Source organism: Microcaecilia unicolor, chromosome 7, assembly GCF_901765095.1.
Source record: "Microcaecilia unicolor chromosome 7, aMicUni1.1, whole genome shotgun sequence".
Taxonomy (NCBI): domain Eukaryota; kingdom Metazoa; phylum Chordata; class Amphibia; order Gymnophiona; family Siphonopidae; genus Microcaecilia; species Microcaecilia unicolor.
In genome coordinates, this window is record NC_044037.1 from 226,356,676 (window position 1) to 226,374,570 (window position 17,895).

Genomic DNA, 17,895 nt, shown 5'->3' on the forward strand with positions numbered 1-17,895 from the left:
GCCTATCTGCTTTATTGCCAAAGCGCTGAAAATTTAATCGCCTAGCCATCAACTGTGCCATGGCCTGTTCATGGAGAAGTGAATTTAAAGCCACGAAGGCCGATGACATCAAGTCTTTGTTTACCCCTGTCGGACTAGAAAGGTACCTTCTCTTCGCTATCGTATATGCTTCCTCTAACCTCAGAATGGCTGTTGCCTGATGTTTCGCCCTTGCATTCACAAACGCTATCACTTCCCCCTGCATAACTGCCTTGGAGGCCTCCCAGAATATTACTGGCGACTCACATGAATCAGAATTAGTGTCTACATAAAATTGCCACTTCCTATAGAGGTGATCACGAAACTGCTTTCTTGATACAAATAGGAGGGAAATCTCCACATCCTGCCCACGGGGCCTCCTCCTACCAGATCCAAATCTATCCAGATCATGTTGTGGTCTGAGATCTCCATCAGACCAATATTAGCTTTCTTGACTCTGAAAAACCAGGATTGGGAAATTAGTATGTAGTCTATTCTCGACCAGGAATGGTGGACCTTGGACTGGTGCATGTAATCTTTTGTATTGGGGTGGAGTGACCGCCAAGGATCTACTAAGTGAAGGTGTTTACATAATGCCGGCAACCCCCTCCCTTTCCCCATCCCCGGGATGGCCTTGGGAGATAATCTTTCTAAGACTGGGTCCTGTACTTGATTAAAGTCTCCCAGCCATACCCAGGGATCATCTGCATGTTGTAGTCCTAGCGCTATGAGGAATTGAAAGAACCTAGGGCAATAAGAATTTGGGCCATAAACTAAAACTTCTGTTCCTGGTAATTAATATGAAGCAGTACAATACGCCCCTCTGTCTTTATACACCAGTTTGGACTGACAGGGCAACCCCTTCAATAATATTGCTACCCCACTTTTCCTGTTACTTGACGAGGAAAAATGGCACTAGCCCACCCACTGTTGGCAAAGTTTCCTATGTTCTATGTCTGACAATTTTGTTTCCTGCAAGCAGGCTATAGTAGCACTCTGGCGCCTAAGCTGACGCAGAATCTTATAGCACTTCACTGGGGACGTAATGCCAGAGACATTCCAAGATATTATTTTTATACCAAGGTGGCTAGTCATCTATCCCATCGTCATGTGCTCTCAAAATCCTGCCATCGAAACCCCCGGAGGCCCAGCCCCTCCCCCAGGGCAATACTGCTGTTGCGCTGAGCATGGGACCACCCTATACCACCTATCAACCTGTCACAAGCACCACATAGCTCTTTTTTCACCCCCCCCCCCCCCCCGTTCCACACTCATCCCCCATCCCCAACACCCCCCCCCTCTACCTCCCCACACACCTCCAACCTCCCCCCCCCCTCCCCAACCACCCCCTTGCAAACATCACTGGAGTCACCTATATGCAGAGATCCCCCTCCCCAAGCCCCATATTATCAACATACAGTACCCTACATTCTCTCGTATACATAATCCCACAAACCTGCTTCCCAGAACCACACACACCAATCTTGTGTCCATGTCTTGCTTTCATTAGGTCAGCAGATTAGCCTGTATTGCTGCTGATTCTGCTCCGTTCTAAGTCCCCCACATAGTCACTGGCAGCCGACTCCGAAGCAAAGGAACTCCAGGTTCCGTTCTGTTTAATTTTTAGTACTGCTGGGTAAACTAACATGAATTGGATCTTCAAATTATGTAGTCGGCTGCACAACAGAGAAAACACCTTCCTTTTTATTCTCTTGTAGTAATCTTGGTAAATCCTTACAGAGCTGCCTTTAAACTTCGTAGATTCCCTCTTCAGGCGATAGCCATTCAGAATTTCCACCTTATGGGGATAATTATGAACTTTCACGATCATGGCGCTTGGCGGCCATCATGTATCCGCTCCAGCCTATGGGCCCTCTCTAGGCATAATGACCCCACATGGTATGACAAGGCAAACTCGTTTTTGAGCCAAATTTCCAGCTCCGTGGCCAGGGTTCTGTCCCCCACAGATTCCGGGATTCCGATCAGCCTGAGATTCGCCCTTCTCGACCTGTTTTCGAGGTCATCTACTTTGACAGTAAGGAACTCGATTGTTTCCTTTAATTGTTTAAGCAGCAGAGGTGTTAGCGCCGTGGCGTCCTCCAGATCAGATACTCGTTGCTCGAGTTCACCAGCTCGCCACGAAAACTCGAGTTGAGCCGCCTCAAAATTAGTGAGTTGGGTTGAAAGTTTCTCTAGCTTGGGTTCCATTGCCGCCTCCACTGCTGTAGTAAGCTGCGCAAGTTGTTCTTTAGTAAACCCCGCGCTTCCGCTCTGTGGCCATTTTTGTTCTGCCATCACCTCTTGTCGGGGCTTCTCTTTTTCGCGTTTACTCACTCTGCTGGCCATCGTTTTTGGATTGGCCTCCACAAATTTGTCCATGACTTGTGTATGGTCCTCAGAGCCGATCGCAGACAATTTCGTCCCAGGTTAAGGGTACATTTTTAAGCAGAAAGGCCCCAGGTGCCTCAGAGAGAGCAAATCACGCGTCCTGCTCCCTCTAACACATCACGTGACTCCCAGTGAAGGTTTTTTAAGGAGTGGTGTGACTACGGCATGTTTGAAGGCATCAGGAACAGTCGCAGTGGAAATTGAAAGATTGAGGATATGACAGATAAAAGGGATGACAGTAGGAGAGATAGTGTTAAGTAGATGGGTGGGAATAGGATCAGAGGAACAGGTAGTTAGTTTCGAGGAGGAAAGAAGATGTGTAGTTTCCTTTTCAGTGATTTCAGAAAAGGAGGCAGGGGTTGGAGGGTTGAGAGAATGGACTAAGGGAAGAAGAGGTGGAGGTGACCTGGTTGAGAATTCAAGTTTAATCTTGTGAACCTTATCATGAAAGTACTCAGCCAGAGTCTGGGGAGGAAGTGAAGGCACTTTGAGGAGAGAGTTCAGTGTGGCAAAGGGACATCAAGGGTTTGAGCAAAGAGAATTTGTCAACTGGATGTAATAGTCCTGTTTGGCAAGTAAAAGAGCAGACTGGAAGGAGGTCAGCAAGAATTTGAAATGTATGAAGTCAGCATGGGCATGGGATTTCAGCCAAAGGCATTCGGCAGAGTGGGCATAGGAACGTAGGTAGCGGATTCTAGAGGTCAGCCAAGGCTGGGTTTCGGTACGTTTTACAGAACGGGGAGGAGCGAGAGTATCCAGGGCAGAGGAGAGAATAGTATTATAGGAAAAGACAGCCTCATTGACAGACTTGGATAACATACTGGTAGAGAAGAGATTTGAAACACTGGAGGACAGAGTAGAAGGGTCAATAGCCTGAAGATTCCTAAATGTGCTGGTTAAGATTGGACGGGACTGGGGAGGAGGGTGTTTAAGTGTGAAAGTTATCAGATGATGGTCAGAGAGGGGAAGAGTTGAGGCTCAGAAACAGGAGAGTGAGCAGTTTGAGAAGAGGATAAGATCAAGACAGTGGCCATTCTGGTGAGTGGGGGCAGTGGAGCACAGTTGAAGATTGAAAGAGGATGTTAAAGCAAGAAACTGAGAAGCATGAGTCAGAGGGATCATTAGCATGAATGTTAAAATCCCCAAGAAAGAAGGAAAGTCAGGCATCAAAGTCAGCAAGAAATGAAGAAAGGGACTTACTTATCAGGGGGTTGATAAATGACTGCTACTCGGAGAGGCAAATAGATGGAGTGGACTTCGAAGGAAGAAAAGCAGTGAGACTGAGGTGGAAGAAGAGGTTGAAATCTACAAGAGGGTGAAAGTAGTAGCCCAAGATGGGAAAAAAGATAACCTCCATGGCATAGGGCCGCGACTGAAGCAGATTCTTCAGGGTAAAGCCAAGTTTCAGTTAGGGCAAGCAGATGGAGAGTACGAGAGATAAAGAGGTCATGGATGTAGGAAAGTTTGTTACAAACAGAGCGGGCATTCCACAGACCACAAGAGAAAGGCAGAAAAGAAGGGGGAAGGAGAGGAACAGAAATTAGATTGGAGATATCATGGTGTGACCTGCACAAATAGGATGAGAGCTGATGTGGAGAACCAGGATTGGGATTAATGTCCCCAGCAGGAGAAGAGTAGGAGAGGTATGACGACAGCGACGAAAGCGAGATGTACTCAGAAAGGAGAAGGATGAGTAGAATGAAGGAAGGAAATGTTGAAGGTTGAGAGCTGAGAAGAGGAAAAAAAAGATGGTAAGATGATGAATACAGAGGGTGGACAATGTGTTCCTGCAGTGTACAGTGGTTTCAGATGGAGAAACAGATTAGGAAGGGACAGTACCAAGAAGAGAAAGTGTACTGGAGCCATAAGTAGTAACTGGGAGAAAAATAAATGTAAAGAAAAAAAAATGCCCCGGCGCGCAACACCTAGAGCAGAGGCCGCTTTCTCCCTGTTCTGAGTGCTGGAAACTGCTCTCCCAATGTACAAAGGAGCAGAGGAAGAGCTCAGAAGGCAGCACACATTCAAATAGCAATACAGTTAGTGATGTCACCCACCAGTATCTAGCTGTTCACTTTATGCAGGGCTTTCTACTTATGAAACCTCCATCAAGCCTTCTGCAGTGTCATGGGACCACAATGTTCTTACCCAGTTGATGAAAACTCCTTTTGATCTACTAGATACCTGCCACTTGAAGTACCAACCTGGAAGTTCATTTTTTTGTGGCAGTTACTTCAGAACACAGGGTTAGTGAGGTGTTGGGGGGGGGGGTTGTTTTTTTTTTTGTTACATTTGTACCCCGCGCTTTCCCACTCATGGCAGGCTCAATGCGGCTTACATGGGGCAATGGAGGGTTAAGTGACTTGCACAGAGTCACAAGGAGCTGCCTGTGCCTGAAGTGAGAATCGAACTCAGTTCCTCAGTTCCCCAGGACCAAAGTCCACCACCCTAACCACTAGGCCACTCCTCCACTCCTAGTTCTAGTAACCGATCTGCCTTACACTAAGTTTTCTAAATATGGTGGTGCTGTGGACTCATCAAAAGTTGCTTTCTAAGGTTGTGTCAGAATTCCATCTTAACCAGTCATGTCATTCCAATCATTTTCCTAAATCCCATGTCAAAAGTGCACTGCACACTGGACTGCAAGAGAGCCTTCGCCTTGTATCTAGAGTGGACTAAGGCCCACAGGAAAGTCCTCAGTTTTTTGTTTCTTTTGATCCAGATAGGATGGGGTTGCCATCAGCAAATGCACACTTTTCCAATTGGTTAACAGACTACATTTCCTTCACTTCCAGGCTGGGCTGTCTCTAGACTTGCTGCACTCCCCATATCTTTGGTGATGGCAACCTTTGTGGAACAGATGGGATTCTTCTTTGCTCAACATATTATTATGGCATTGACATCAATATTGAGACAAAAGGACTTCCAGCTAATCTTCAAGACCCATCAAGAGAGGAAGCTTCACTGGCATATTGGAGATCCCCCTATCTACTGATGTCAGTAGGTCAAGACAGACTTCTCTGATGGAGTATTTTTCTGGGTTGGATACTGAGCGCATCTGAAATTCCAGCCTTATGCCAGAGGTTTTCTCTGAAGAGGGTTCATCTGAATAGCCATCAGATCCCTCCCTACCCAATGAGAAAAGAAAATCTCCATCAGGGGAGCTCTCATTCTTCGATTCTGTGAGGGAAATGGCTTATGCCATTCCATTCAAGTTAGAGATGGAGGAGGAGCCTGAGGCTGAAACATTGGATATCCTCCAGTCCTCCCCCTACAGAGGCTGTGAGGTTGTTCACAGAATCCTGAAGAACTTACAGATGAGAATTGGAAAAATCCTCTCTGTTGTGTCCGTTAATGAGCTAGTCAGTTTGATGTACAGAGCCCAGAGGATCATGGATTTGAGATGCAGCAACTTCCTTACCACTCCCATGGTGGTTGAATCTGCTCTCAAAAGGGCCAAAAGTTGCAAGACTTTTTCCTTGATGCCCTGGGAGAAGAAGCTCAGACATTGGAGTCTTTTGGAAGGAAGTTTTTTTCAGAACAGTGTTAATACCTCGTATAACATCTTATCAGCGCTTCATGTGCATGTACTTGTAAGATACTGTGCACAGTGTGACAGAATTTGATAATACTCTCCCTCACAAGTGGGCAAAGTGGAGTGTGGAAAACGTATTGTCTGAGCAACCCATGGTATTTTCGATAAAGCACTGAAGCTTCTGCAGTGGATATTCATTCATTCATTTAAGTATTTATATACCACTTAGACCAAAGCAGTTTACAGTTTTGTTTTGTTTTGTTTTTGGGGGGGGGGGGGGGGGGGTCATTTTACAAGTACTGTGTCTGTCCCTAGTGGGCTCACAGTCTAAGTAGTACATTGCACTACTGTTGTACCTGTGGCAATGGACAGTTAAGTGACAGGGTCACACGGAGCTTCAAAGGGAATTGAACCTGGTTTGCCCCAGGATTTCAACCTGCTGCTGACCATCAGGTAGCAATGGTAATCAAACCCAGTTCTCCAGATCTGCAACATGCTACACGAACAGTAGGCCACTCCTCCATCTCCAAAGTGTCTCCTGGCTTTCAGGTTCAGGCCTCAGACCCAAAGCATGATGTGCAGGAAAACCTTACTGATGTGCTGTGCCATAGAGAGAATCTCTTCAGAAATAAAGATGCAGGAGGTGGCTACATTGTTCTCCGAGGACAAGCAGGCTGCTTGTTCTCACGACTGGGTGACGTCCGCGGCAGCCCCCACCAACCGGAAGAAGCTTCGCGGGCGGTCCGCACGCAGGGCACGCCCACCGCGCATGCGCGGCCGTCTTCCCGCCCGTGCGCGACCGTTCCCGCCAGTCTTTTCTTTTCCGCGCCTGGAGAGAGTCGTGCGACTGCCGCTCTCTCTTAGTCAGCCCCGGAAAACCGTCGCGTTGTTCGCGAATTCGTTTATTTTTTGTTTCTGTTGCCGCGCGCTCCAGTTTTTTCCTTTTACTTTAAAAAAAAAAAAAAAAAGAGAGCACGCGCTTTATTTTCCCTCGTTTTCTAGCGGGGGCGTCGCGTTGCGGCCTTGTGGCCGCGCGGTCGATTATTTTTCGAGGTGTGATTTACCGCCACCATCGACGACTTTAACTTCGCCGATGCGATTTTTCCGTCGATGTCCTCGAAGGTCCCGAGTGGATTTAAGAAGTGTGGTCGGTGCGGCCGGCCTATCTCGCAGACCGACACACACGCTTGGTGCCTCCAGTGCCTCGGGCCGGAGCACAATATCAAGTCGTGTTCTTTGTGTCTTGGTCTCCGGAAACGGACTCAGGTTGCGAGGCAAGTTCTTCGGGACCGTCTTTTTGGAACTTGCGCCGGCCCCTCAACGTCGACCTCGACGGCATCGGTATCGACGGCCGGTTCTTCGGTACCGGTATCGATGCCCGCGAAATCGGCACCGATGGCATCGACCCCAGGAGCACAGGTCCCGTCGGCCCGCCGGTCCTCCGGTGAGGGTAGGGGTGAGAGGCTGCGCGGGCAATCGGCCCCGGTCACTCCCTCGGCCCATGGCCCTCGGGACCGAACCCTGTCTGACCCGGTTCCTCGAGACCGAGGGGGATCGACCTCCTCCTCCATTCCACCTGGCACCGATGACGGGCACCGCAAGAAATCTAAGAAGCACCGTCATCGGTCGCCTTCGATGCATCCGGCTCTCGGTATTGGCGAGGAGTCGACGCCGAAGCGTCCGCGTCGAGAGGAGAGATCCCCTTCGGTAGTGGAGGTACCGACGCGTCAGGGTCCCAGCACTTCGGTGCAGTCTCCTGGACCCGAGCAGCTTCCGGCACCGACACCTCTACCGGCCCCCCCCGTCTTTCCCGGCAGCGGGCCTGGACGAGTGCCTCCGAGCCATCCTTCCGGGGATCCTGGAAGGGCTGATGCGCCAGGCTGTGCCGGCGCCGGGGGTGCTTGCGCCGGTCTTGACCGCCACGCAGGTGGAGTCGACGTCGATGGAGGGAGCTTCGTTCCCGCCGGCGCGGGAGTCCACCGCTCGACGACACCGAGGCCTCGGTGCCTCGACGTCGAGCCGGGCCCGGTTAAGGACTCAGCTACATGAGCTTATGTCCGATACCGAGGAAGAGGCCTCATGGGGGGAAGAGGAAGACCCCAGATATTTCTCCTCAGAGGAGTCTGCGGGTCTTCCCTCGGACCCCACGCCTTCACCAGAGAGGAAGCTCTCGCCTCCTGAGAGCCTCTCCTTTGCCCCCTTTGTAAGGGATATGTCTATTTGCATTCCCTTCCCCGTGGTCTCTGTGGATGAGCCGAGGGCTGAGATGCTCGAGGTCCTCGACTATCCATCACCACCTAGAGAGTCCTCCACGGTGCCGTTGCACAATGTCCTCAAAGAGACACTGCTTCGGAACTGGATGAGACCACTATCTAATCCCATCATTCCCAAGAAAGCAGAGTCCCAGTACAGAATCCACTCGGACCCAGAGTTAATGCGGCCCCAATTGCCCCATGACTCGGCGGTCGTGGATTCTGCTCTCAAGAGGGCACGGAGTTCGAGGGATACCGCCTCGGCGCCCCCGGGGCGGGAGTCTCGCACTCTGGACTCGTTTGGGAGGAAGGCCTACCAATCCTCCATGCTCGTGACCCGCATCCAGTCGTACCAGCTCTATACGAGCATCCACATGCGGAACAATGTGAAGCAACTGGCGGACCTGGTCGATAAGCTCCCGCCGGAGCAGTCCAGGCCTTATCAGGAGGTGGTCAGGCAGCTGAAGGCGTGCAGAAAGTTCCTGTCCAGAGGTATCTATGACACCTGTGACGTGGCATCTCGTGCTGCGGCCCAAGGTATAGTGATGCGCAGGCTCTCATGGCTGCGTGCCTCTGACCTGGACAACCGCACCCAGCAGAGACTGGCCGACGTCCCTTGCGGGGAGATAATATTTTTGGTGAGAAGGTCGAGCAGCTGGTGGACCAACTGCATCAGCGGGAAACCGCTCTCGACAAGCTCTCCCACCGGGCGCCTTCAGCACCCACCTCAGCAGGTGGACGTTTTTCCCGGGCCCGGCAGGCTGTGCCCTATTCTTTTGCAAAGCGTAGGTACACCCAGCCGGCCCGAAGGCCTCGCCAGGCACAGGGACAGCCCCAGCGCGCTTGTTCTCGTCAACAGCGTGCGCCTAAGCAGCCCCCTGCGTCTCCACAGCAAAAGCCGGGGACGGGCTTTTGACTGGATCCACAGGAACATAGCCGCCCTCAAAGTGTCCGTACCGGACGATCTGCCGGTCGGAGGGAGGTTAAAATTTTTTCACCAAAGGTGGCCTCTCATAACCTCCGACCAGTGGGTTCTCCAAATAGTGCGGTGCGGATACGCCCTGAATTTGGCCTCCCTGCCACCAAATTGTCCTCCGGGAGCTCAATCCTTCAGCTCCCATCACAAGCAGGTACTTGCAGAGGAACTCTCCGCCCTTCTCAGCGCCAATGCGGTCGAGCCCGTACCACCCGGGCAAGAAGGGCAGGGATTCTATTCCAGGTACTTCCTTGTGGAAAAGAAAACAGGGGGGATGCGCCCCATCCTCGACCTGAGAGGCCTGAACAAATTCCTGGTCAAAGAAAAGTTCAGGATGCTTTCCTTGGGCACCCTTCTGCTAATGATTCAGAAAAACGATTGGCTATGTTCCCTGGATTTAAAGGACGCATACACTCACATCCCGATACTGCCAGCTCACAGACAGTATCTCAGATTCCACCTGGGCGCACGGCACTTTCAGTATTGTGTGCTGCCCTTTGGGCTCGCCTCTGCCCCACGAGTGTTTACAAAGTGTCTCGTGGTGGTAGCGGCGTACCTACGCAAGCTGGGAGTGCACGTGTTCCCATATCTCGACGATTGGCTGGTCAAGAGCACCTCGGAGGCAGGAGCCCTCCGGTCTATGCAGTGCACTATTCAACTTCTGGAGCTGCTGGGGTTTGTGATAAATTACCCAAAGTCCCATCTCCAGCCAACACAGTCTCTGGAATTCATAGGAGCTCTGCTGAATACCCAGATGGCTCAGGCCTTCCTTCCCAAAGCGAGGGCCAACAACCTCCTGTCCCTGGCTTCGCAGACCAGAGCGTCTCAGCAGGTCACAGCTCAGTAGATGTTGAGACTTCTGGGTCATATGGCCTCCACAGTTCATGTGACTCCCATGGCTCGTCTTCACATGAGATCTGCTCAATGGACCCTAGCTTCCCAGTGGTTTCAGGCCACCGGGAATCTAGAAGATGTCATCCGCCTCTCCACCAGCTGCCGCACTTCACTGCTCTGGTGGACCATCCGGACCAATTTGACCCTGGGACGTCCATTCCAAATTCCGCAGCCCACGAAAGTGCTGACGACGGATGCATCTCGCCTGGGGTGGGGAGCTCATGTCAATGGGCTTCACACCCAGGGTCTGTGGTCCCTCCAGGAAAAGGATCTGCAGATCAACCTCCTGGAGCTCCGAGCGATCTGGAACGCACTGAAGGCTTTCAGAGATCGGCTGTCCTACCAAATTATTCAAATTCGGACAGACAATCAGGTTGCAATGTATTACACCAACAAGCAGGGGGGCACCGGATCTCGCCCCTTGTGTCAGGAAGCCGTCGGCATGTGGCGTTGGGCTTGCCAGTTCGGCATGCTCCTCCAAGCCACATACCTGGCAGGTGTAAACAACAGTCTGGCCGACAGACTGAGCAGAGTCATGCAACCGCACGAGTGGTCGCTTCATTCCAGAGTGGTACGCAAGATCTTCCGAGAGTGGGGCACCCCCTCGGTGGACCTTTTCGCCTCTCAGACCAACCACAAGCTGCCTCTGTTCTGTTCCAGACTACAGGCACACGACAGGCTAGCGTCGGATGCCTTTCTCCTCCATTGGGGGACCGGCCTCCTGTATGCTTATCCTCCCATACCTTTGGTGGGGAAGACCTTACTGAAGCTCAAGCAAGACCACGGCACCATGATTCTGATAGCGCCCTTTTGGCCCCGTCAGATCTGGTTCCCTCTTCTTCTGGAGTTGTCCTCAGAAGAACCGTGGAGATTGGAGTGTTTTCCGACTCTCATCTCGCAGAACGACAGAGCGTTGCTGCACCCCAACCTTCAGTCCCTGGCTCTCACGGCCTGGATGTTGAGGGCGTAGACTTCACTGCGTTGGGTCTGTCTGAGGGTGTCTCTCGTGTCTTGCTTGCCTCTAGGAAGGATTCCACTAAAAAGAGTTACTTTTTCAAGTGGAGGAGGTTTGTCGTTTGGTGTGAGAGCAAGGCCCTAGAACCTCGTTCTTGCCCTGCACAGAACCTGCTTGAATACCTTCTGCACTTATCAGAGTCTGGCCTCAAGACCAACTCAGTAAGGAATCACCTTAGTGCGATTAGTGCTTACCATTATCGTGTGGAAGGTAAAGCCATCTCTGGAGAGCCTTTAGTCGTTCGATTCATGAGAGGCTTGCTTTTGTCAAAGCCCCCTATCAAGCCTCCTACAGTGTCATGGGATCTCAACGTCGTCCTCACCCAGCTGATGAAACATCCTTTTGAGCCCCTGAATACCTGCCATCTGAAGTACTTGACCTGGAAGGTCATTTTCTTGGTGGCAGTTACTTCAGCTCGTAGGGTCAGTGAGCTTCAAGCCCTAGTAGCTCATGCTCCATATACCAAATTTCATCACAACAGAGTAGTGCTCCGCACCCACCCAAAGTTCCTGCCGAAGGTGGTGTCGGAGTTCCATCTTAACCAGTCAATTGTTTTGCCAACATTCTTCCCCAGGCCGCATACCCGCCCTGCTGAACGTCAGTTGCACACATTGGACTGCAAGAGAGCATTGGCCTTCTACTTGGAGCGGACACAGCCCCACATACAGTCCGCCCAATTGTTTATTTCTTTCGACCCTAACAGGCTAGGGGTCGCTGTCGGGAAACGCACCATCTCCAATTGGCTAGCAGATTGCATTTCCTTCACTTACGCCCAGGCTGGGCTGGCTCTTGAGGGTCATGTCACGGCTCATAGTGTTAGAGCCATGGCAGCGTCAGTGGCCCACTTGAAGTCAGCCACTATTGAAGAGATTTGCAAGGCTGCGACGTGGTCATCTGTCCACACATTCACATCACATTACTGCCTCCAGCAGGATACCCGACGCAACAGTCGGTTCGGGCAGTCGGTGCTGCAGAATCTGTTTGGGGTGTAAATCCAACTCCACCCTCCAGGACCCGAATTTATTCTGGTCAGGCTGCACTCTCAGTTAGTTGTTCTTCGTAGGTCAATTTTCTGTTGTATCCTCGCCGTTGCGAGGTTCAATTGACCTGGGTTCTTGTTTTGAGTGAGCCTGAGAGCTAGGGATACCCCAGTCGTGAGAACAAGCAGCCTGCTTGTCCTCGGAGAAAGTGAATGATACATACCTGTAGCAGGTGTTCTCCGAGGACAGCAGGCTGATTGTTCTCACCTACCCTCCCTCCTCCCCTTTGGAGTTGCGTTTTTCATCTTTTTGCTTGTCATTCAACTGGCGGGAGCGGTCGCGCACGGGCGGGAAGACGGCCGCGCATGCGTGGTGGGCGTGCCCTGCGTGCGGACCGCCCGCGAAGCTTCTTCCGGTTGGTGGGGGCTGCCGCGGACGTCACCCAGTCGTGAGAACAATCAGCCTGCTGTCCTCGGAGAACACCTGCTACAGGTATGTATCATTCACTATCAAGCAGTATAGACACACTTTTAAAAGCCTCTCCAGGCCCAATTCTGACCTGATCACCTCTTCCAGGAAGTTTTTAGAGTGGAGAGAAAAGGATATCCTACTACTCTCAGTGGCATAATGAAGCGTGATAGGCAAGAAGATGAAGTGACAGAGGAATGAGATGAAGAGGAGGAAGAAAAAGATGAAGATGGGAAGACTGAGAAAAACAGCAATCAAGGAGAAATTTGTGCTTGTCAAATACTGTACAAGGAGAGATTTTATTTAGGACACATTGCTGTTAAGTACCAATGACATAGTGGAGCTGTCATGCCCACATAAACAGGATCACATGGGGCACGTGTTCAATTTCCCTAACATGAATGATAGGCGTTGAGTTGATAGCTGTCAAATTGTCGAGAAACTGGTAACACTGATAATTGATGCCCGGAATCATGTTTGCTTCATGTTATCAGTCATTCATAGAATGATTGTCTTGTAAAAGTTCTCACCAGACTTCCTCTTTTTCTGGGTTTTACTTAAAAATTATCTATAGCTTGAACGTGATTTATGGTACATATGGATTGGTCAACTTTTCAGTTGTTGTGGATAGCTATTAAAAGCTATGCTCCTGTTTGTTATTCCAGTAACTGTGATTTGCAAATATTCTAATGTTCATAAAAATATTGTTTTTTTGTAATTACTTAGTATGGGCTGCCATCCAGCATGGATGTGCTTGCAGTACATTTACAAGTAGTGGGCTGAATTCTGCAATATTCTAAACACACTCTGAAATTGATGGCCAAAATTTGTCATTTTATTCCAGTGAAGTTCCTAATAGTTTCCTTTAAAAAAAATAAAAAGGTCTAAAACAAACACAAAAGCACTACAAGTAGTGCTAACTGCGCTATATAAAAACCATGTCAGTCTGTACAGATATATCACTGATCTGATAAAACATTGCAGTCTTAGTCACTCATCATTCTGTTATTTGTAGAATTCCCTTCTCATGATAATCTATTGAAAGTACAGAAAACCAAAGATCTCCTTTCTGTTTTGCTATTCTTATAACCATATCTAATATATCTCCCTCAACCTATTGTAACACCAATGTGCGAATGTTGTGAAGAATCTACAGTCAGTTGGTAGGTTAGACTCCCTCAGTTCCTCCATCTCCTATAGGCCATTCTCCATTCCCAAACTACTGGAATTAGGTATGTCCCTCCCTCCCTCTTAACATTAAAAAGCATTAAAGTGTCAATTAAATTATGTAATATCTTGAACTCCATGGCCAGACTTTGCAGAAGATCCTTCTAAACACATTCATTATTTGTTTTATATTGACCACTTTTTAACATTTATATCTCTTATCCATCTGTTTCCCATCCAGTCTGCTCAGTCCTCTTAATATCAGTATTTATAATGGTACTGTGAAAGCCTCGGAGCAAAGAACTAACTCAACGGAGGTCCCAGGCAAATCTTACCAAATCTTCAGTTCATGGTTCCATGACACTGTCTGTCTTCTCCACAAAAAGCACCGTTAACAAAATGGGGTGAAGTTTCCAGATTTTTAAAGAATCAAAAGTCCAGTGAAAGACAGCGTACCCAACTTCAATTTTAAATATAAAACTATTCTTGTTCCACCTGAAGAGCCACACAGGGTCCTTAACATGGCCCACTGGGCCTCGCTTTGATGACATCCGATGAGGGGGCAGGGCCTGAGAAATCCTTCTGCTGTTCCAGCTGCTATCAAGGTAAAGGAGGGTAGAGCAACAAAAGATATTTTCTTGAAATGGCAAGCCATTATGCTCAATCCTCCCCCCCCCCCCCCCCCCCCCAAATAAAAAGAAAAGGCTGGAGTCACTCTTCTTCCTGCAGGCCTACCCGTTTCTACGTCAGCCATCCCCCCTCCTCTCCCCAGTCATCTCTTCCCTAAGTTGAAGAGCTCTAACCTGTTTAGCCTTCCCCTTTATCATACTTGTTGCCCTTCTCTGAATGTTTTCTAGTTCCACTATACCGTCCTTGAGATTGGACAACCAGAACAGCCCTCAATACTGGGGGTGCTATCACATTAGGGACCTGTATAGAAGCATAATGATATTCTATTTTGTTCTTAATTTTTGAAGAATCCCTAACATTGTTTGCTTTTTTGACCACTGCTGCACACTGGGATGAAAACTTCAACATATTGTCCACAATGATTCCAATTATTTTCTTGGGTGGTAACTTTTTGACATCCAGGATTTTGTACCAGTAGTTGGAATTAGGAGAGGTGGGGAGTAGTTATCAAGCTGCATTAGGGCACTGACCCATGTTGTTTGCTCCTTAACTCATGTTTAAGGGTAATTCATTTGGTTATATTTCCTTTCTGTGGTACAAACAAAGCGGCTCTAAAGCCCTAATGCAGCAATATTTATGTCACCCCACGTTGCATAGTAAGATGCAAAAACCTGGTGTATACTCCAAGCTGTGTTACAACCTTTAAAGTAACCCCAGGTAAAAGCTGGGGTTATTTTACTGGCTGGAAGCATAGAGTCACCAAGCTGTGGCCCAGTGCTTTTGGACTATTGTTTGAAGGGGTCAGCACCCTTCAGAACAAGTATTGGCCAGAGTGCACCCCCCTCCTTTAATTATGGTGGCCCAGCCAGCACCCTTCCCTCACCCTCCCAAATGTCCCCTCAGGCCTACCTTATTCAAAATCCCTGGTGTCTAGTGATGGCAGGGAGGATTAATCCCCAGTTGCTCCTGCTGGGGAACCATAGTCCAGTCCTCATCCAGCCGTTTCCAGGTTGCTAACCCGGTTTCTCAGTTGGGTAATAACCCTGTCAAATTCAGTGTTCAACTGTAAAGAACATTAATTGGTCCTTAGGACTTCTGTTTTGGATAACTTAACTTTTGCGATATTTTTACACATATAGCCATTGATGGCTATCATGCATGATGGAAAGAACACCATAGTATCTTGGTATATGGAGTATTATGTTTTAATTCAGTGAGAGGAACTATAGGTTTGGTTAAATATCAACTAGGAGCTCTTCGAAATCTAGTGAATTGATTTAATTCAAAGCTGTGATCAGGAGAACATATTTAGTCTGCAAGCAATTTCATTTTCTGTAGCAGGTTTAGAATGCTATTGCTTTACTGCTTTCTATTTCCTTTTTTAAAATCGCCGTGCTCCCTCAGTGGTCAGGGGAAGTCTCTTCCAATGTCATTAGTGGAAGGGTCTTCACGTCATCCCTCCTGGCTATGCAGAAGCAACCATGCCAGAGTTTACTGCCTTCTGACTAGAAGTTCTGCTCTTTCACCCATCTCCTAGTCCCTGTGCACCTCTGTCCTTCATACCCTTTCTGATTCATCCTTATGCCACAGTGCTGGCCTCTGTTCTTTTTGTTACATCTGTGCTATTCAGTGTTCATCTTTGTCTGCAGAGCCCCATTCAGTTCACAGCTGATGTGTGAACTACATTGCCCATAGGAAGGAGATGAGAAGTACTAATGGCAGAGGAGCACTGCAGTACTCTAACACAGTTCTTCCCAAACTTTTATCCAGTATGACCCCATTTTAACACATAAAAGTTCACATGATCTAAAATGATGAAACAAAAGGCAGATCTTTGCTTACCTTGCCTCCTTTAATCTACATCCTCCTCCCTCCTTATCCAAAGCATGAAGATAGCAGCAGTAACATTGGAGACAGCAATAGCAGGAGGCAGCACTCAGAGATCCCAACACTTTGCAAGGATTTCCAGTCTAACAAGAAGCCCACATGGGAAGAGGGAGAAGGGCATATTATGTACAGGCCCCATGCTAACTGCCACAAGTGGAATATCCAGAGAGGAGGAGCAGCCTTATTTCTGTGACTCCATTTACTGATGACCTGAGACCATTTAGGGTCATGACCCATGGCTTGGAAGCCACTGTTTCAGTGGCGCACCCTGAGTGGTAATCAGGTTTACTTGCTGTTTGTGTAGAATCTGGAAAATTGTCATTGTAAAATTATTTAAGAAATATTAAACAACCAAGTTACCACATTTTTAGTTGTTGATGGACTGAGTTGTATGTAATTGTGAATTGCTCCATGTGACATTCCTTTTCTGTCTCTTCTTTCTAGGCACTAGATGATGACTGTGTAGCAGGAAAACAGAATCAGTGGCATAGCCGACCCATTTCTGATTGGACAGTCCAGCAGGTGTGCCAGTGGCTAATAGGAATGAACATGGAACAATACATTGCTGAATTTACAACTAAGAATATAGATGGGCAACAGCTGATGCTGCTAGATAGTGACAAGCTAAAGGTAATGGTCACAGATAATTTAAATTTCTTATTAAAATATTAAATTCAAATTAAAGTATTCTTGAAAGTATAACAGGCTACCACTATTATTTTATTTTTTTTAGTGCTGCTAAATGCATGCAACACTGTACAGATACAATCAAGTCGAAGAAACAAATAGGTCCTTTTCAGAGTTTTGTGAAAGAGATATTGCATTTCTCCGAGGACAAGCAGGCTGCTTATTCTCACACGTGGGTTGACGTCCGCATCGGCCTAGGAATCGGCATTTTGCCATTATTTTCTTTTTTTTTTAAAAGAGCTTAGAACCCCCCCCCCCCCTTTTTTTTTTTTAATTATCCTTAATCCTCAGTCTTTTTTGTCCAATTGTAAGTTTCCTTTCTTTTTCGATGCAGCCGGTTTTCTCCTTATATTTGTGCCCCTTTTTATTGGCACAATCGAGTCTTTTGATTTCGCCAGAGCCGTTTTTCCTTTCATGTCATTGAGGACACCCAGCGGCTCCAAACATTGTACTCTGTGTAACCAGACCGTCTCAGGTACCGATACCCATTCCTGATGTATCCAGTGCCTTGGGCCTGACCACAGCCCAGCTGCTTGTGCTCTGTGTCTTCGTATGAAGAAGCGGACCCAAGTAGCTTGAGAAGCCCAACGCGAGAAACCTTTTGGGGCTTGGTCCGGTCCTTCGACGTTGGCATCGACATTGGTACCGAGGTTGACGGCGTCAACATAGAGGGAAGCATCGACGTCAGGTGCAGAGGTAATGGCTGCTAAGAGACCAAATTGCACTGGGAGTAGTGAGGTGTCAAGTGGGTCTCCACCTGTCTCGAGGCCACCTGCTATGTAGGCCCCCCGCGACCAACCATCGTCTGACCCGACCCCAAGATGTGAGGGTTCCACGTCGTCCTCGTCAGCACTGAGAAGCTTCGGTGACGGGCATCAAGTGAAGGCAAAGAAGCACCGTCACCGTTCTCCTTCAACACAGGGTGCCTGGAGCTCCAGGGCGTCGAAGGACTCGGCACCCGAGAAGTGTCGGCACAGAGAGAATCACTCCCCCTCCATAAA

General features: G+C 48.7%; 1 protein-coding gene across 1 annotated transcript in view; it reads left to right on the forward strand.

Moving 5' to 3' along the window:
* Positions 1-17,895, forward strand: part of LOC115473968 (neurabin-1-like) — a 337,573-nt gene that overhangs the window by 297,474 nt on the left and 22,204 nt on the right. The window contains exon 17 of the mRNA XM_030209200.1: positions 16,652-16,837. Within this exon, the coding sequence (XP_030065060.1) occupies positions 16,652-16,837 (186 nt within the window). The remainder of the gene's footprint in view (positions 1-16,651; positions 16,838-17,895) is intronic.